The 20347-nt window shown below is 40.2% G+C and overlaps 3 protein-coding genes across 4 annotated transcripts; all 3 read right to left on the minus strand.

Annotated features, from left to right (window-relative positions):
• Positions 1–53: 53 nt before the first annotated feature.
• LOC141001209 (E3 ubiquitin-protein ligase TRIM21-like) lies at positions 54–4242 on the minus strand. Its single transcript, XM_073472213.1, has 2 exons — positions 4169–4242; positions 54–2431 (listed from the first exon to the last, which is right to left on the minus strand). The coding sequence occupies exon 2, from the start codon at positions 2420–2422 to the stop codon at positions 782–784; it is 1641 nt and encodes a 546-aa protein (XP_073328314.1). The 5' UTR covers positions 2423–2431; positions 4169–4242; the 3' UTR covers positions 54–781.
• Positions 4243–6497: 2255 nt separating this feature from the next.
• Positions 6498–8285, minus strand: LOC141001254 (E3 ubiquitin-protein ligase TRIM21-like). The gene has a single exon (XM_073472271.1). The coding sequence runs from the start codon at positions 8274–8276 to the stop codon at positions 6633–6635; it is 1644 nt and encodes a 547-aa protein (XP_073328372.1). The 5' UTR covers positions 8277–8285; the 3' UTR covers positions 6498–6632.
• A 5498-nt stretch (positions 8286–13783) lies between these two features.
• On the minus strand, positions 13784–16125 carry LOC141001032 (E3 ubiquitin-protein ligase TRIM21-like). Of its 2 annotated transcripts, XM_073471960.1 has the most exons (2): positions 15895–16125; positions 14340–15858 (listed from the first exon to the last, which is right to left on the minus strand). In XM_073471960.1, the coding sequence occupies exons 1-2, from the start codon at positions 16119–16121 to the stop codon at positions 14475–14477; spliced, it is 1611 nt and encodes a 536-aa protein (XP_073328061.1). In that variant the 5' UTR covers positions 16122–16125; the 3' UTR covers positions 14340–14474. The 2 variants fall into 2 exon arrangements, with proteins under 2 accessions (XP_073328060.1, XP_073328061.1); XM_073471959.1 differs by having other exon boundaries at positions 13784–16125.
• Between the last annotated feature and the right edge of the window lie 4222 nt (positions 16126–20347).

Consider the following 20347-nt stretch of genomic DNA (forward strand, 5'->3'; position numbering starts at 1 on the left):
ACATTGGCATAATGTAAGTACACAACTCAACAAAATACATAACAAAGGTCAAGTCGTTTTTAGTCATTTTAATGCAGAAATGTTACATATGACATCTTTCAGGACAGCCGTTCTACTCATCAGCCTAAATATTCCACATCACGTATCTGTTTACCTGCTGTCTGCAAAAATGCACTATTTAAGCACGACTGCCGCATTGGTACCATGACTGATACATACTCCATATTGTTATCTTTATGTTAATAGCACTCTCAGTGCGACTAATGCTCTTCTGCTGAGCCGACCTGGTTTCTCGTCTAACACACTGCATTGTCACGTTGACCCTGTGTTGACCTACATATGACTCAAAAAACTGAAATGAATACGACATACTTTATATACACTACTAAAATTAGTTAGTGATATTTTAGTGTTCACTTGATTGTTTTATTCTGTGTGAATCCGAGTTATTATTTCTTCTTTCTTTGGTCCCCAAAAAAATAATATTCCAGTAACCAACTCTGGGGATACACAGTTGGGCAAAATATATGTAGCCATATCCCAATATCCCATATATTTTTGGTAGTGCATAAAAATATATATGTAGTATGATCAGACAATAAAAAAGGTTTGAATTTGCCACCCAGACATTTAAGGATTGTACAATTGCTTCTGATTTCTGAGTACTGAGAGTCAATGTAACATCAAACAACAACACCGACACAAGAAAATGAAAAAATGTATTAATCAGATTGATCTGATCAAAAAATAAGGCACATCCCATATATCACCAACAGTTGTTCTAGTCAGTCTGATTGACAGGAGAGATGATCAGAGGGGCAGAGTTTTTACCATCTTGGTTACTAGAGGGACTGAAGAATGGGTAGAGTTTCTCAGTGAAGCAGCAGCCAGTAATTGAGTAGAAAAGAGTGACAGTGTCAACGTCAAAAAAGGAGACTAGACCCTCCTCATAATCCACAAACACCCCCACCTTCTCAGGCATAGACCTCAGAGGGAGACGGTTTCCAGGGCCACCATTAGCTTTGTGTTCACTGGCATCCCTCCACCATATTGTCCAGAAACCCTTGTGAGGAATCGGTTGGATTTTTACCTTCCTGTTGATCGACTCTCTGGCCACTCCGAAAATCCAGTCAGTCTTTCCTTTAACTTGAACCTCATAATAAAATCTTCCTGAAGAGAAACTCTGCTTTGCCAAGACACAAGTAGTTGAAGAGAATCTCCCTGGGTTGTCTGGGAGATTCTTCTTTAGATCAACATGTTTTACTTGTTTTCCATCATCAGACAGGATGAGTTCAGGATGTGCTGTATCGGGATTGAGTGTCACATCCACTGCATACTGCTGGACCCTCTTCAGCTCAGCCTCAAACAGCCTCTTCATCTGTTTACTGAGTATGTCCTCCACCAGAGACAGAGCTCTTGCCACAGACCCCTCATATGATGGACGGACACTGACTCCTGTCCAGTCCTTGGTGGGTGGAGCAGTGTTCAGTGATGGGAAGCTTTGGAGGAGGTGGAGGTGGTCTTCAGACTGTGAGAGCTGCTCCACCTCAGAGCTTCTCTTCTCCAGCTCAGAGATTTCCTGTTGCAGCTCTCTGATGAAGCCTTCAGCCTGTTTCTCTGTCTTTCTCTGCTTTTCTTTGATCGTGTTGATGAGCTCGGCCTGGCTTCTCTCAACCGATTTCTTCAGAGCGGTGAAAACATGAACACCTTCAGCTGCCTCTCTGTCTGCATCTTTCTTACTGAGCTCCACTGAACGTTTGATTCTATGAATCTTCAGTCGTCTCTTCTGGATCATCTGCTGAATTTCAGCATCTCTCTTCCCCAGCTCGGCCTTCTTTCCTTCATATTCTTCTTTCAGAGGAACAACATCATGTGTCTTGTGGTCTAAAACAGTGCAGAGCATGCAGACACACATCTGGTCGGTCTTACAGAACAGCTCCAGCAGTTTATCGTGCTTCGTACACATCCTGTCTTCCAGGTTCTCCACAGGGTCGATCAGCTGATGTCTTTTCAGGCCTGACATTGTCAGATGAGGCTCCAGGTGAGTCTCACAGTAGGAGGCCAGACACACCAGGCAGGACTTCAGGGCCTTCAGTTTGGTTCCAGTGCAGACGTCACAGGGAACTTCTCCTGGTTTGGAAACTTGTTGCTCTGAGCTGCTGCTGCTGGCTTTCTGTTGAGCTGACTGTCTGAACTGAGCAGCCATCTCAGAGATGAACGTGTTGACCCGCAGCTCAGGTCTAATGTTAAAAACCTCTTTACAGTTGGGACACTGGCACGGGACATTAATATCCCAGTGTTCAGTGATGCAGGTTCTACAGAAGTTGTGTCCACATGGTATGGTGACTGGATTATTGAACACATCCAGACAGATGGAGCACAGAAACTGATCTTCAGTCAGCAGACAGCTGGCAGCAGACATGTTTACAGTCTGAGGAGAACAAAAGTGGGAGAAAAAAACAAACAAAAGCACAATTAGATATCTTATGATATTTGACAATGATTATGACTACGATGATTTCTGTAGGTATGAGTATGTATAACGGTTGCTTAGCAAATGACAAGCTGAACTAAACACAGGCTATAACGGAGCGTGTGTTCTCATGTTGCTACCATACGCAGTAAACTCACTATCAATGGGGAAGCATTGTATTTCTTCCCTGCTATTGCTACATTGCCGGTGGGCAGCAGAGTCCTGCGATGTGTTTGGCTAAGGCAGCTTCATGAAGTCTTGAACAGTGAATTGCAGTTTAATCAAATGCAACAGTAACAGTTTACAGTAAATAAATAAGTGTACTGAATTACTTCTGCCGAGTACAATTTGGGGGTAAAAGTATTCGACTACGAAGCAAATATAATAATTACAAAGATGATTTTGGGACATTCACTTCAGGGCGGTTAAAATTATTTTTTTCTGGACAGTTCTGGGTTGTCAATGTGAATTTGCGGTCCTAGTCTGCATGCATAATCTCGAGGCCAAACATTAGCAAGCGTTAATCTTAAGGGAAATAATAGGTAGATAGATATGTATGGAAGCCCAAAGCTAAGTTTTAATGAAAGCTAAGTTTTCATTAAAAGTCAGCCTCAGAAAGTCAAAACTGAGAGAAAAGTTATTGGTAGTTATTCGATAAAAAAGTCATAACTAGGAGATAAAAAGTAGAAATTAAATTATTTGGTAAATGTCGACTTTTTATCTCATAATTATGACTTTTTTATCGAATAACTAGGACTTATCTCCTAATTATGACTTTTTATCTCATAATTTTGACTTTGACCTCATACATTTCAAAATGTTCTCTCATATTTATGACTTTTATCTCATAACTACGACTTTTTAAAATCTAATTATTACTTCTATTTCATAATTTTCCTCTCATAATTTCCACTTTTTCGCTCATATTTATAACTTTTTTCTCTCCTAATTATGACTTTTTATCTCATAATTTTGACTTTTACCTCATACATATCAAAATGTTCTCTCATCTTTTATCTCACTACGACTTTCTATCTAAGTATGACTTTTATTTCATAATTTTTCTCTCATAATTATAACTTTGTTTATCACATACCTATGACTTAATCTTTATTCAGTTCCATGTATTCCAATAGTTCAGTCATTCACATTTATGACTACAAACCCAAACACCCTAACACCCGGAGCCCTGTAGTTCTTGTTTATGTTGTAATTTAAAAATCACTTAAGATCATTATTGAATTGAAACCCCTCCAAAACACAATGTGATCCCTCATTTACTGTAACAACACATACTGAATAATATAATAATATTCCTGTTGTTTTAATTCCAGATTATTACTGAGTTTAACAGATTCATCTTTAGTATTTGTCTTAATCATTTGTTTGACTGTAGCATCTGAGGCAGTAAAGCTGGAGATACATCACCATCAAGTGCTTCAGTGGAGGAGGTTCAGAGCCTGATAGAGGGCTGAGGAAAAAACAAAGTGGCTGGTAGTGTTTAATTACTATTGTGTGGCTAAAAAAGTGACTGTCCCAGCCTGCTGTTGAAACAGAGAGCAGAGAAGAAAAGATGGAGGCTGCTCTGGACTGCAGGAAACTTTAGCTTTAACGTCATTTCTTCTGTCTTGAGTAGAACTGAGGTAATACAAATTGTTTGGAAACGCAGTAAAACAACCATCTGCTGTTACTCACCAGAGATCCCGCCGCTTCATTGAGGAACAACTCGACGTTTTCTTTCTGTAGAGACAGACTTACTCTGTAATGTCAGTCATAGAAATATATATATATATATAACGTCTTTATATATATTAATATATATCTGTGGCTGAGACGACCGGTTGTGTTTTGCTTCCGGGACAGTGACGGTTGTTGTTTTTGTTTTTTTTCCCCCAAAACTTTATTAACACTGTACAAAGCGACGAAGACACGCCCCCTTTCCGGTGTAGTGCCGAAAAACGACCGCCCCCGACGGGAACGCGCATCGGTTCAGAGGAAGCGGGCGCAGGTCCACTACGGGTCAGCTGGCAGAGCAGCACAGAGAGAAATGTTTTGTTTACTGTGCAGTCCTGTAGCCCAAGTGAAGAGGCTCCGGAACAAGAACGGCGCAGATAAAAAAAAAAGTAACCTGATGTTTCCATAATGTAGGCGAGTTGTCAACAATTGATGAGGGTAGATGCTTTACCTTGCCACTTTTATTGTTGTTGTTGTTGTTGTTGTTATCGTTGTTGCAATGTGATTTTACACCGCTTTGATCTATAAATAAAGTCATAAGTCAATATCCCTGTTTCAGTGATTTTATAACGAGGATTAGGAAATCAATGCAGAAAAGAATGCAGGAGTGTTTCCACGTCACATTAGATAGCAATCATATAACACATACTGAGAAATTAGTGCTATCAGAGGTGGGTAACATTCTCAACAATGCATAACATCCTCTGTGTTTGCCAGGTGCATGTACAGTGAATTTGGTCAATATCACTGTGTCACTGTAACTCTGGATTGGGAGGGGTTACATTCTCTGTCTTTTCAGCATTAATAGTAGAGGAAACCAGGTGCATGTACAGTGAATTTGGTCAATATCACTCCTTGCAATAAGGACTTACAGGGTGCAGTCACTTTTCGGCAGGGCCTGCCGAAAAGTGACTGCACCCTGTAACTCTGGATTGGGAGGGGTTACATTCTCTGTCTTTTCAGCATTAATAGTAGAGGAAACCAGGTGCATGTACAGTGAATTTGGTCAATATCACTCCTTGCAATCCAGAATTACAGGGTGCAGTCACTTTTCGGCAGACCCTGCCGAAAAGTGACTGCAACCTGTAACTCTGGATTGGGAGGGGTTACATTCTCTGTCTTTTCAGCATTAATAGTAGAGGAAACCAGGTGCATGTACAGTGAATTTGGTCAATATCACTCCTTGCAATAAGGACTTACAGGGTGCAGTCACTTTTCGGCAGGGCCTGCCGAAAAGTGACTGCACCCTGCAACTCTGGATTGGGAGGGGTTACATTCTCTGTCTTTTCAGCATCAATAGTAAAGGAAACCAGGTGCGTGTACAGTGAATTTGGTCAATATCACTCCTTGCAATCCAGAGTTACAGGGTGCAGTCACTTTTCGGCAGGCCCTGCCGAAAAGTGACTGCACCCTGTAACTCTGGATTGGGAGGGGTTACATTCTCTGTCTTTTCAGCATTAATAGTAGAGGAAACCAGGTGCATGTACAGTGAATTTGGTCAATATCACTCCTTGCAATAAGGACTTACAGGGTGCAGTCACTTTTCGGCAGGGCCTGCCGAAAAGTGACTGCACCCTGTAACTCTGGATTGGGAGGGGTTACATTCTCTGTCTTTTCAGCATTAATAGTAGAGGAAACCAGGTGCATGTACAGTGAATTTGGTCAATATCACTCCTTGCAATAAGGACTTACAGGGTGCAGTCACTTTATACAAAGTTTTTCTGAAAAAAAGGTCCCATGAGGCAAAAAGTAAGGAGTGTGACTTTGGCTTCCTTTATTTTAGAAGTATTCATTAAATGTTGCTTCTCTGTTGTCATATATAGAATGGTGCAGTAATTACTTCTAAAACCAAGGATCACTAACACCCAACATATCTACGTCGTATGACCTCTGATGAAGAAATGAGTCCAGAAAATGAAAAAACACACATCAGACAGTCCGTTACTGAATTAAACACTATACAGTCTCTGGTCCAACTAATCCCTCTGCACTTCACTGTTGTTTTCCAAAGTGTTGAGCACCTTATTTCATCACCTGCTTAAAATAAAGAAAAACATTTTACATAATCTTTACCTTTCATCATTTTAAAAACATAATGACAGAAAATAAAACCACATTTGTCTTATCCACAAAATGTTCTTCAGCAATTTATGAGTAAGTAAAATATTTAAGGAACCGAAAATGCTGATTATTTTTGAATACTTTGTTTCTGATGATTTAACAGTTCTTAGAAAATTAAACGTTACATCATATCAATCAGAGCGACACTGTGATACATTAAACAAAAACATTGACAGAAAAAAAGGTGAAAAATGCTTCATCAGAATCTGAAAAACCAACGATGTACAAACCAAATATAATCAGTAAATATACATTTATCACATTAAACGATGTGAATCTTTCTGTAGAAAATCAAATGTTTGTTCTACTCAGTGTGATTGACAGGAGAGATGATCAGAGGGGCAAAGTTTTTACCACCATCATTAGGACATGGACTGAAGTATGGGTAGAGTTTCTGATTGAAGCAGCAGCCAGTAAAGGAGTAGATAAGAGCTGCAGCATCAACGTCATAAAAGGAGACCAGACCCTCCTCATAATCCACAAACACCCCCACCTTCTCAGGCTGACACTTCAGAGAGAGACGGACTGGAGGGCCAGCACCAGCTTTGAACTCATTTTTATTCCTCAAACATATCGTCCAGTAACCATTCTGAGGATTCAGTTTGATGTTTCCCTTCCTGTTGATCGACTCTCTGGCCACTCCTAAATCCCACCCAGTCTTCCCTTTAACCTGAAGCTCATAATAAAATCTTCCTGAATTGAAACTCTGCTTTGCTAAGACACAGGGACAAGGATAAAATCTCTCTGGGTTGTCTGGGAGATTCTTCTTTACATCACCATGTTTAACTTGTTTTCCATCATCAGACAGGATGAGTTTGGGATGTGCTGTACCAGGATCGAGTGTCACATCCACTGCATACTGCTGGACCCTCTTCAGCTCGGCCTCAAACAGCTTCTTCATCTGTTTACTGAGCATCTCCTCCAGCTGATTCACAGCTCTCACCACAGTCCCCTCATATGAAGGTGGATGGACGCTGACTCCTGTCCAGTCCTTGTTGGGTGGAGCAGCGTTCAGTGATGTGAAGCTTTGGGAGGTGATACGTTTCTCTTTAGAGCTTGAGAGCTGCTCCACCTCAGAGCTTCTCTTCTCCAGCTCAGAGATTTCCTGTTCCAGCTCTTTGATGAAGCCTTCAGCCTGTTTCGCTGTCTCTCTCTGCTTCTCTTTGATGGTGTCGACGAGCTCGGCCTGGCTTCTCTCAACAGACTCCTTCAGAGCAGTGAAGACCTGAACACCAGCTGCTATCTCTCTGTCTGCATCTTTCTTACTGCGCTCCACTGAGCGCTTCATCTCCTGAATCTTCAGTCGTCTCTTCTGGATCATCTGCTGAATTTCAGCATCTGTCTTCCCCAGCTTGGCCTTCTTTCCTTCATATTCTTCTTTCAGAGGAACAACATCATGTGTCTTGTGGTCTAAAACAGTGCAGAGCATGCAGACACACATCTGGTCGGTCTTACAGAACAGCTCCAGCAGTTTATCGTGCTTCGTACACATCCTGCCTTCCAGGTTCTCCACAGGGTCGATCAGCTGATGTCTTTTCAGGCCTGACTTTGTCAGATGAGGCTCCAGGTGAGTCTCACAGTAGGAGGCCAGACACACCAGGCAGGACTTCAGGGCCTTCAGTTTGGTTCCAGTGCAGACGTCACAGGGAACTTCTCCTGGTTTGGAAACTTGTTGCTCTGAGCTGCTGCTGCTGGCTTTCTGTTGAGCTGACTGTCTGAACTGAGCAGCAATCTCAGAGATGAAAGTGTTGACCTGCAGCTCAGGTCTGGTGTTGAAAATCTTTTTACAGTTGGGACACTGACACCTAACATTTTTATCCCAGTGTTTAGTGATGCAGGATTTACAAAAGTTGTGTCCACATGGTGTGCTGACTGGATCAGTGAACACATCCAGACAGATGGAGCACAGAAACTGATCTTCAGTCAGCAGACAGCTGGCAGCAGACATGTTTACAGTCTGAGGATGAAAAGTGAGAAGAGAAAACTGTAATTAGATATCTCTTGATTAACTGTTTGATAAACTATTTCTCCTGTAATATAAGGTGAGTAATGTTAAGTTCTGTTGTTGTTCTCCACCCAACTGAGGTACAAAGTTACTCAGAAGTTGGTTCAACTCAAATTAGAGCTGCGATTGTCAATGAGTTTGTGGTCTGCATGTGTACGATTGAGGCTCAATGTTATTATTAAAACATGAGCAAGCTTTAACCTCCACAAGTTTATGGAACAAAAGTAGATACACTAAGACAAGCTAGGTGTTATTGTGGATGTTAATATTGATGTTAATGCAGTCAAACTCACGTCAACATTGTTGAAGCCTTGAAGTGATTTTTATTGAAGGTCAAGTTTCAATTCAAGTGTAAGAACACAAATCTCCTCATTTACTATTTTGTTTGCATTACAGTGATCATATATTGTTTATTTTATAACAGCTTAATTGCTCAATTAATGTTTGTTGAAATTGTTCAATTATTTATAGTTATATTTGAGCCCTGAGTGGAACTTCCTGCCTGAGTAGAGCTCAGGTTTTGTGTTAATACAGATTTCTAAAACACAGTGAATATTATCAGTTGTACAAAGGCACACAGCATGTAGCTGCTGATACATTAAAGTAGCAAGGATAGGGTTATAAGCTCTATAAGTTGTAAAACAACCATTTTGTGCCTTTTATAGGCAATAAAAGACACTGTCAGATAACATCAGACATTGTTGGGAGGATCCAAAGGTCATCTAAGCTAGGCTTGTTAGCCTTTAGCAGACTAGTTGATCTGTGTTTGTGTTTGTCGTTGTTATGGTTGGATTTAGCTGCGACCCTTTACAGTGAATGTATGCGGTATAACAAACTGAAGTATTAAGATGTTGGGGTATCAAGACTGATGTTTCAATTTTCAGAGACAGATCGGTAAAAGTGGGTAAATTAGCTTAAGCTAAAGCTAGCTGTGACTGTATTCTATCTAACTTCATCCAGAGTTCAGTCACTGTGGTTTGATTTTTACCTGTTTTGTAGTTCTGACAAAATGTACATGTTGAAAATGGTACATTTTGATGGCATTAAAAATGGTAATAGAGGTGTAACAAAGTCAGATACTGGTTTTAACTCAATTCAAACAAGTATTTCTGCAGTTTGTCTTTGTTTGGCCGTGTACTCACCAGTGTTTGTCAGAGATTCTGCTGTTGTGTTGCCGGAAACCAGATGGATTCAGTTGAAGTTTTCTTCAGAGAGAAACAGACTCGTCTCGACTGCAGCTCTACTTTAATTTGAGGAAATGCTTTATTATTTATGTTTTTTATCTCTCAGTTGCTCCTCCTCTCAGTGCAGCTCTGTGGTTTTATTGCCTTATTGTAAAATACCTTCAAGAACATACTGACAGATTTGTAACTATCACATTTACAGGAGAAAAAAGTGAACAAAAACTGAGATGGAAAAGTTTTGTGTTTTTGGACCAAAACAGGAGTTGCACAGAAACTGTTTCCTCACTCAGTCACTGCAGCAACAGAAGAGGAGTGGCTGGTTCATGGGCAGTTTTTTGTTTATTGTTGTGTGCTCATGAAAACATTGTGCTGAAGTTTTCCAATGAGAACATATTGTGTTTGTGGTGCAGTTTATTGCATTAACCATATTTTCCAATTAATTTTAAAGAGCCAGAAAGTTCATTTAACAACATTTAACATAATTTCCAGGATCCTCAAAGACTCTTCTAATCATCTGGATGAAAAAATATTATGTCTGCTGCACTGGAAAAACAATTTTAACCTCAAAATTTTAAATGTTATCATCAGATACAGAGTATCAGTTTATAATTAATGATTTTGGCAATATTTTATTTTTAACAAAACAACACGTTGATATTTTGACTATGTTTGACGACAAAATGACTTCTATTGGTCAGGGTGACAGACCCCCCCACTGACCATATAGTCAAAACTCCAGCTCCTTCTTTTGTTCTCGCTCATCTCCACATCTCTCCCCACGGGGCTGCCTGCCCTCAAGTTCTCTTCTCCTGGACTCTTCTGGGCCTAACAGCTGCTGAGCTGTCAGCTGCATTTCCAGCAGGCCCAAAGAACTTCTCCTCACAGCAGCGACGTGAGGTCCTGCTAGTATTCCAGCTTAGTTGGCGCCAGCAGCTGAGACGCAAAGCTAACCAGCTAACTACAGAATCCAAGGAACAGGAAGCAAGTTAACACCGGGCAGTTGTCCTTGCAAAGGAAAGGAGCGACCAGTTTCCTCCATCCGCTGTCTTTCATCAGACCTTGGACAGTAAGAACAGCACTTTTCAACATTGGAATTACAACCTTCTCCTGCTTGGCTCATCAACCAAGGAACCACCAGCACCTTTTCTTCAAAGAATGGTAATGTTGAACAAGGCCTAGCACACAGCATAGCATAGCACGGCTAAGCACAGGGCTTTTTTTTTAATTCTGGTTGATGTAATGCACATGTGTTCAATCTATACGTTTGTTCACTGTTTGGGTGTTATTGTGTTCTCTGTGTAGTCATGTTACCGGTAGTTTGCTGTGTTACGCGGCTAATTTGACGTTATTATGCTTCACACAGACTCAGGGTCTTTGCATGCAACTAACCATCTTCTCTAAAGTGGCATCACGTCACACACACACACACACACACACTCCTTCAGCCTGGAGCATATCACACCCACATGTGATATCAGTGAGCACATGATGTGAACACCACCATTGTTTCTTTGTTCTCTCCTGTCAATGAAATGGTGAATGAAGTGGTGATCCACCATCTTGGACCTGAGTCCAACCCTTCAATCAGCCATCTTGTAGTCCCTTTTGATCAGCTATTTTGTTTGTAGTCTTCCTTTGTCCATGCCATGTGGCTATTTTGCTTTTGTTCTTACACACACACACAAACACACACAACTGTATATAGTACAGGTCAGATTGTGTGTTTTCATCTTTGTGTTCAATAAAAGACTTTTGGACCTTCATGCTGTCTATTTAATATTGTACAAGAGTGAATGTTGCCAACCTCTACTCTGTCAAGGACTCCAGAATCCTTAGACCAGTACTAGCTGTTATGGTAATTTGGTTGTAGTTATTAAGTTACTTATTGATCAGAGTCACCGACTGACAGTTTAGTAACTTTTTATGAGACTGATTTGGTGAATTGGCAACCTTTCCCTTCTTCAAGGGTGGTGCTCTGAGGTGATCTAATGTAAATTGGATCTTATTAATCATAATTCATATTTATCCCCGATAATCATAAATGATTATTGATAGCCAAATTTAACCCAAGACTCCCTATTAATGTTGCATGAAGGACTACATATGGTGCCCAGTGTGAGGCAGTGTACTGTTGGCAATCATTCATAATTGTACAATATTAATTTCAGCATAATTTGGCCAGTGCTAAAATTTGAGTTTCACATCTTGAACCCTTTAGCCAAAAGTCTAAACATTTAAACCTACTAGTCTGCTACTTTGATTTCTACTTACACATAGTTGCATGGTGGTGAGCACTGATTCATCAATCAAATATCAAATATAACCCATTTGATTAACCAAAATCTTTTTGGTTATTGAGACATTTGCTATTGCCGCTATTGATTCAAGTTGAAAGTGTGAGGGTTGTGTGTTTCTGTTCTGTCTGTTTTCTCCGCCTCTTTTGTCTCCCCTGCAGGGCTGGGCAGGCGGGGCTGACGAGGCACACCTGCATGCACTCAGTTCATCACCACCTCCATAAAGCCTCTGGTCTTCACTCTACTCCCCTGCCAGATAATTCCGTCTCGACGGTACAGCTGACCGTTCCTAGTAACTATTTCCAGTGTGCTTCCTTGTGTTTTTCGATCGTGAGTTTTGACGTGTTCTTCTCTCGTGTTTTTCAGTTCCACTTACCTTGCTGCCTCGTCGCCTGCGTTCCTGAGTTGGTTGCCTCCGTGCCTGAGTGTTTTTGTTTGCCCTGGATTTTCCCCGCTGCCTTGCCAGCCACCTCTCATTTTGTTTGTGGACACCTTTTTGTGAAAATAAACATTGTTCTGCTCCTAGACGCCTGCCAGTCTGTGCTTCCGGGTCCTAACCCCCATTAAGCCGTAACAGAAAGTGCTCTGTAGAAATTGTAAGAATTTCAGTTCAGCATTTGAATATCCAGTGCTGTGTCACGATGGAAAATAACTGATGCTGATGTTTCTGTTTTAAGCTGGCCTTAGATCTGAGTACTTTTTAATGCTGTTGAGAACATTAAATGCACCATGCTGTCGCTGTGGATTGGAAAGCTTACATCTTCAGGTTTTTAGGGGTCATGTCATCAGACAACATGCTGGATTACATGACGTCCCTTAATGGGTGGAGGTTTGTACAAAATGCATGTAATATTAGCTAAAATGAAATTAGTTTGAAATTACAAGATTACACAACAACAGTGATTTGAGTTTATTTCTTGTTTCATGTACAATGTGAATCTGCAAACAGCAAATCCAGATGTTGGACAGATGTAGTGGAGAAAAAAGTAAAATATTTCCTCTCACAGTGGTGGAAAAGTCAAACAGCCTCCAGAAACAGAAATGTATGGCAAGTTAAGTTCTGTGCTTTTGTATGTGAGTAAATATACTTAGTTACCTCCTGTCTCTGACTGTAACATTTCAGTGTGTATCTGTACACTAAATTCGACACAATATTTATTTTCTAGAAGTTCTTTATTGCTTGCAAGCAAGAGTCACACGTCAGCAGTGCGTAGATGATGACTGAAGAGAGGCAGTCTTTCCTCATCCTTTATAATAGCAGAAACCAATTCACACAATTGCAGCAGTCACAAGGTTACATGTGAACTCACTTAAAATAACATTCCACCATCTCCACATACAAAATTTGGTTAAACATAAACTTAGCATACATGTACATTTCATAGTTTGTGTCATACATCAACCATTGTCAGAACACATATAGACAGAAAAGGTTACACGAACACCCTTCAGGATGAACTCCTAAACCGAGTTCCTATTTAGGTTGGTTTTCAGAGCCTTATACCATATATGCTCTGCAAACATATAACTGTCACAAGACAGAAACCATGCAAGAGGCCCACAGACATAAGTTTTCACCCTACACACATCTTCTATATTTGTTAAATTTCAAATGCAGGAATAAAGTATCAAAATGATAAAAGGGACTTAAGAGAATTTCCCTCACACATTAGAAGGAGGAAAATAAGAGTTTTGACCTGAGATGGAGAATTCTTCTGATTGACCACAGCTGTAGACTGTAGATTCTCACTTTTTAAAAAAAGTAGTTGAAGTACAATATTTCTATAGTAAAAGTTTTCTTAAGTGGAAGTTGCTGATTTTAGAATGAGTTCAAAAAATGCAAAACAAACAAGAACTTGTCACTGACATCAGACAGAGTACTTGAGCCAGTTAGATTTCATTGTTCTCCTGCCTTCATGTAATCTGCTTCAGCATCAGACTGTGTAGGTCTTTATTAAGAGCAGGTCCTCATGTGGCCACAGGCTGCAGTTTGTTATGAACTCCACTAGAGGGCGTCCTCACATCTCACTTATTCTCTACAAACCAGTTGGACAGGTTTAGTTCATATCAGCTGCTCAAACCTTCAATAACACAACATCATCTTACACTACAACCTCTCTCAAATGTGATCTGATCTGAGAACAGCTGATGGTGTTTTTAATCACATGATTTGGTCGTCATTAGAAACATCAGCTGCTGAAAACAATGAAAAATACATTTCTGATTAAGGCAGAAAAAGATATTCATTTTACTTTACATCATTTTAAAAAGAAAATGAGAGAAAATTAAATTACATTTGTCTTATCCATAAAATGTTCTTCAGCAATTTGTGCCAGTATGCAACACTTCTTATATATACAATGATCAGACCAGAAAAAGGTTTGAATTTGGCACCCAAATATTTAAGCAACCGAAAATGATTAGTATTTTTGAATACTTTGTTTCTGATGATTTAAGAGGTCTTAGAAAAATGAAATTCATTGCATCATATCAATCAGAGAGATACTGTGACACATTAAACAAAAACATTGACAGAAAAAAAGGTGAAGAATGCTTCATCAGAATCTGAAATACAAACAATGTACAAATCAAATATAATCAGTAAATATACATTTATTACATTAAATGATGTGAATCTTTCTGTAGAAAATCAAATGTTTGTTCTACTCAGTGTAATTGACAGGAGAGATGATCAGAGGGGCAGAGTTTTTACCGCCATGATTAAGACCAGGACTGAAGAGTGGGTAGAGTTTCTGAGTGAAGCAGCAGCCAGTAAAGGAGTAGATAAGAGCTGCAGCATCAACGTCATAAAAGGAGACCAGACCCTCCTCATAATCCACAAACACCCCCACCTTCTCAGGCTGACACTTCAGAGAGAGATGGACTGGAGGGTCAGCAAGAGCTTTGAACTCATTTTCATTCCTCAAAAATATCATCCAGTAACCATCCTGGGGAGTCGCTGTGATTTGTCCCTTCCTGTTGATCGACTCTCTGGCCACTCCTAAATCCCAGTTAGTCTTCCCTTTAACTTGAACTTCATAATAAAATCTTCCTGAAGAGAAACTCTGCTTTGCTAAGACATTAGCACAATAATCAAATCTCTCTGGGTTGTCTGGGAGATTCTTCTTTACATTCGTATTATGTACTTCTTTACCATCATCAGACAGTTTGAGTTTGGGATGTGCTGTATCAGGATTGAGGGTCACATCCACTGCATACTGCTGGACCCTCTTCAGCTCGGCCTCAAGAAGCTTCTTCATCTGTTTATTGAGCGTCTCCTCCAGCTGATTCACAGCTCTCACCACAGTCCCCTCATATGAAGGTGGACGGATGCTGACTCCTGTCCAGTCCTTGGTGGGTGGAGCAGTGTTCAGTGATGGGGAGCCTTGAAAGACAACAAAGATGTTCTCTTTAGAACTTGAGAGCTGCTCCACCTCAGAGCTTCTCTTCTCCAGCTCAGAGATTTCCTGTTCCAGCTCTTTGGTGAAGCCTTCAGCCTGTTTCTCTGTCTCTCTCTGCTTCTCTTTGATGGTGTCGATGAGCTCAGCCTGACTTCTCTCAACAGACTCCTTCAGAGCGCTGAAGACCTGAACACCAGCTGCTATCTCTCTGTCTGCATCTTTCTTACTGAGCTCCACTGAGCGCTTCATCTCCTCAATCTTCAGTCGTCTCTCCTGGATCATTTGCTGAATTTCAGTGTCTCTCTTCCCCAGCTCGGCCTTCTTTCCTTCATATTCTTCTTTCAGAGGAACAACATCATGTGTCTTGTGGTCTAAAACAGTGCAGAGCATGCAGACACACATCTGGTCGGTCTTACAGAACAGCTCCAGCAGTTTATCGTGCTTCGTACACATCCTGCTTTCCAGGTTCTCCACAGGGTCGATCAGCTGATGTCTTTTCAGGCCTGACATTGTCAGATGAGGCTCCAGGTGAGTCTCACAGTAGGAGGCCAGACACACCAGGCAGGACTTCAGGGCCTTCAGTTTGGTTCCAGTGCAGACGTCACAGGGAACTTCTCCTGGTTTGGAAACTTGTTGCTCTGAGCTGCTGCTGCTGGCTTTCTGTTGAGCTGACTGTCTGAACTGAGCAGCAATCTCAGAGATGAAAGTATTGACCCACAGCTCAGGTCTGGTGCTGAAAACCTCTTTACAGTTGGGACACTGACACCTAACATTTTTATCCCAGTGCTGAGTGATACAGGTTTTACAGAAGTTGTGTCCACATGGTATGGCGACTGGATCAGTGAACACATCCAGACAGATGGAGCACAGAAACTGATCTTCAGTCAGCAGACAGCTGGCAGCAGACATGTTTACAGTCTGAGGATGAAAAGTGAGAAAAACTGTAATTAAATATCTCTTGATTAAATGTTTGATAAACTATTTCTCCTGTAATATAAGGTGAGTAATGTTAAGTAATGTTGTTGTACTCCACCCGACCGAGGTACAAAGTTACTCAGAAGTTGGTTCAACTCAAATTAGCGCTGCAATTGTCAATGAGTTTGCGGTCTGCATGTGTACACTTGAGGCTCAATGTTATTATTAAAACATGAGCAAGCTTTAACCTCCGCAAGTTTATGGAACAAAAATAGATAGATTAAGACAAGCTGAAGACCAAAAATACAGAAACAGAGAGAAGCAGGAGGAGGAGGTTGTGTTATTGTGGATGTTAATATTGATGTAAATGCAGTCAAACTCACACTTCAACATTGTTGAAGCCTGGAGTGATTTTATTGGTGAAGTTTGAATTTAAGTGTAAGAACACGAAACAAATTTCCTCATTTACTATTTTGTTTGCATTACAGTGATCATTATCAGTGATCATATTGTTTACTTAATAACAGCTTAATTGCTCAATTAATATTTGTTGAAATTGTTCAATTATTTATAGTTATATTTGAGCCCTGAGTCGAACTTCCTGTCTGAGTAGAGCTCAGGTTTTGTGTTAATACAGATTTCTGAAACACAGTGAATATTATCAGCTGTACAAAGGCACACAGCATGTAGCTGCAGACACATCAAAGTAGCAAGGACAGGGTGATAAGTTCAAGGCTTCTTATTTACGTCTTTAACTGCTATATAAGTTGTAAAACAGCAATTTTGTACCTTTGATACACAATAAAAGACACTGTCAGATAACATCAGACACTGTGCTCTGAGCTAGGCTAGTTAGCCTTTAGCAGACTAGTTTATCTGTGTTTGTCTTTGTTATGGTTGGATTGAGCTGCTGTGCTTTACAGTAAAGCTATGTGGTATAACAAACTCAATTAATATCAGGTATCAAGCATGATGTTTTTATATCAGGAGATGGTACATTGATATTACAAAGTCAGATACTGGTTTTAACTCAGTTCTACCAAATATTTATGCAGTTTGTCTTTGTGTGGCGGTGTACTCACCAGTGTTTGTCAGAGATTCTGCTGTTGTGTTGAGAGTTTTCTTCAGAGAGAAACACAGAGACTCGTCTCGACTGCAGCTGTGCCGTCACTCAAATTTTCACTGTCATTTGAGGACATGTGACGTTGAGGCTTCTTCTCTTTCAGTGTTGCTCCTTCTCTCAGTGCAGCTTGGTGAGATCTAAATGTTGAAATACTCTGACATGGTTTGGCACCAGGATGAGTTTTTTTTCTTCATTTTTTTATTTCTACAATGGAAAAAAGCAGCCAGTATATTTAATAAGTCAATTCTTTTTCCATGCATGATTTTGAGAATCTTATAGTGCAGACATTTAAAGTCTAGCTGATTTAGAGTTCATTTAACTCCTGTTTTCAATTTGTTTCAGTATCAGACTGGTGATACAGTCATTTATGAAGAGGGCTGCTGTGAATTTATTGCAGTGTGTGTTAATGGTGTGTCTGTGTCAGTGTTTATTCTTGTCACTGCCTGTCTGTCTTATTCATTTTTCATTGTTGGAGGATTTTACAGTTGAAAACTTCAAACTTGCTTTCGAGGCTCAAGTTGAGTCAAGTCTTCGTGGAGTTCAGTCTCGAGTCCTCTTGTTTTTACGTCACTAAGACGTGTGTGTTAAAAGGTGAAAACATCTCAGACTGGGCAGAGAGTCAGCTGCTTACATGTTAGTCATAGATAATCTATATGTGTTGGAAAGACGGGCAGTGACACCTAGTGGACCAAAACAGGAGTTGCACAAAAACAGTGTTTTCTCAAACAGTCCCTGCTGCAACAGAAGAGGAATGGATGGTTCATGGACAGTTTATTGTTGTGTGTTCATGAAAACAAGTTTTCCTCATTGAGAACATATTGTGTTTGTGGTGCAGTTAATTGCATTAAAAATGTATTAAAATTAAAAATTAAATTTCAAAGAGCCAGAAAATTCATTTAACAACATTTAACAGAATTTCCAGGATCCTCAAAGAGGCTTCTAACTATCTGGATGAAAAAATATTCTGTCTGCTGCACTGAAAAAACAATTTTAACCTCAAAATTTTAAATGTTATCATCAGATACAGAGTATCAGTTTATAATTAAGGATTTTGGAAATATTTTATTTTTAACAAAACAACACGATATTTTGACTATGTTTTACAAAAGCATCAAGAACATATGTCATTTCTGGTTACGTGGAGGAAACAGAGTCACAAAATGAGAAAAAGGTTAACAACAAGTGAAAATCTTCAGAAATCATCTAACCCGACTACAAAATGACTTCTATTGGTCAGGGTGACAAACCCCCCCACTGCCCATATAGTCAAAACTCCAGCTCCTTTTGTTCTCGCTCATCTCCACATCTCTCCCCATGGGGCTGCCTGCCCTCAAGTTCTCTTCTCCTGGACTCTTCTGGGCCTAACAGCTGCTGAGACCTGTCAGCTGCATTTCCAGCAGGCCCAAAGAACTTCTCCTCACAGCAGCAACGCAAGGTCCTGCTAGTATTCCAGCTTAGTTAGCGACAGCAGCTGTGATGCAAAGCTTATGAGCTAACTACACAATCCAAGGAACAGGAAGCAAGTTAGCACCGAGCAGCCATCCTTGCAAAGGAAAGGAGCGACCAGTTTCCTCCATCCGCTGTCTTTCATCAGACCTTGGACAGCAAGAACAGCATTGTTCAACATTGGAATTACAACCTTCTCCTGCTTGGCTCATCAACCAAGGAACCACCAGCACATTTTCTTCAAAGAATGGTAATGTTGAACTGGGCCTAGCACACAGCATAGCATAACAGGGCTAAGCACAGGGCTTTTTTTTAAACTCTGGTTGATGTAATGCACATGTGTTCAATCTATACGTTTGTTCACTTTTGGGTGTTATTGTGATCTCTGTGTATCTTTGTTCTCTCCTGTCAATGAAACGGTGAATGAAGTGGTGATCCACCATCTTGGACCTGAGTCCAACCCTTCAATCAGCCATCTTGTAGTCCCTTTTGATTAGCCATTTTGTTTGTAGTCTTCCTTTGTCCATGCCATGTGACGTGACACCTTGAACCCTAGCTGCTATTTTGCTTTTGTTCTTCCACACACACACACACACACACACACACACACACACACACACACACACACACACACCTGTATATAGTACAGGTCAGATTGTGTGTTTCCATCTTTGTGTTCAATTAGTAACTTTTTATGAGACTGATTTGGTGAATTGGCAATCTTTCCCTTCTTCAAGGGTGGTGCGCTGAGGGTGGTCTTGGTACCCAAGACTCCCTATTAATGTTGCATGAAGCACTACATATGGTGCCCAGTGTGAGGCAGTGTACTGTTGGCAATCATTCATAATTGTGCAATATTAATTTCAGCATAATTTGGCCAGTGCTAAAATTTGAGATTCACATCTTAAACCCTTTAGCCAAAAGTCTAAACATTTAACCCCACTAGTCTGCTACAGAAGTAGACATTGATTTCTAGTTACAAACAGTTGCATGGTGGTTAGAATTGATTTATCAATCAAATATCACATATAACCCAATTGATTAACCAAAATCTTTTAGGTTATTGAGACATTTGCTTTTGCTGCTATTGATTCAAGTTGAAAGTGCTCTGTAGAAATTGTAAGAATTTCAGTTCAGCATTTGAATATTCAGTGCTGTGTGGCACAATGGAAAATGACTGATGCTGATGTTTCTGTTTCAGCTGGCCTTAGATCTGAATACTTTTTTAATAATATTGAGAACATTAAATGCACCATGCTGTCACTGTGGATTGGAAAGCTTACATGTTCAGGTTTTTAGGGGTCATGTCATCAGACAACAAGATGGATTACATGATGTCCCTTAATGGGTGGAGATTTTTAAGGTTATGAACAAAATGCATGTAATATTAGCTCAAATTATAGTAGTTTTAAATTTCAAGATAACTCAACAACAATGATTTGAGTTTATGTCTTGTTTAATGTAAAATGTGAATCTGCAAACAGCAAATCCAGATGTTAGACAGATGTAGTGGAGTAAAAACTACAATATTTCCTCTCACAGTGGTGGAAAAGTAAACCAGCCTCCAGACACAGAAATGTAAGGCAAGTTAAGTTTTGTGCTTTTGTATGTGAGTAAATGTACTTAGTTACTTCCTGTCTCTGACTGTAAC

The sequence above is a fragment of the Pagrus major genome, chromosome 8, assembly GCF_040436345.1.
Source record: "Pagrus major chromosome 8, Pma_NU_1.0".
NCBI lineage: Eukaryota > Metazoa > Chordata > Actinopteri > Spariformes > Sparidae > Pagrus > Pagrus major.

Bases quoted from the DNA above. Each gene is read 5' to 3' on its own strand.
- LOC141001209 (XM_073472213.1), bottom strand. From the start codon at position 2,422: ATGTCTGCTGCCAGCTGTCTGCTGACTGAAGATCAGTTTCTGTGCTCC.
- LOC141001254 (XM_073472271.1), bottom strand. From the start codon at position 8,276: ATGTCTGCTGCCAGCTGTCTGCTGACTGAAGATCAGTTTCTGTGCTCC.
- LOC141001032 (XM_073471959.1), bottom strand. From the start codon at position 16,121: ATGTCTGCTGCCAGCTGTCTGCTGACTGAAGATCAGTTTCTGTGCTCC.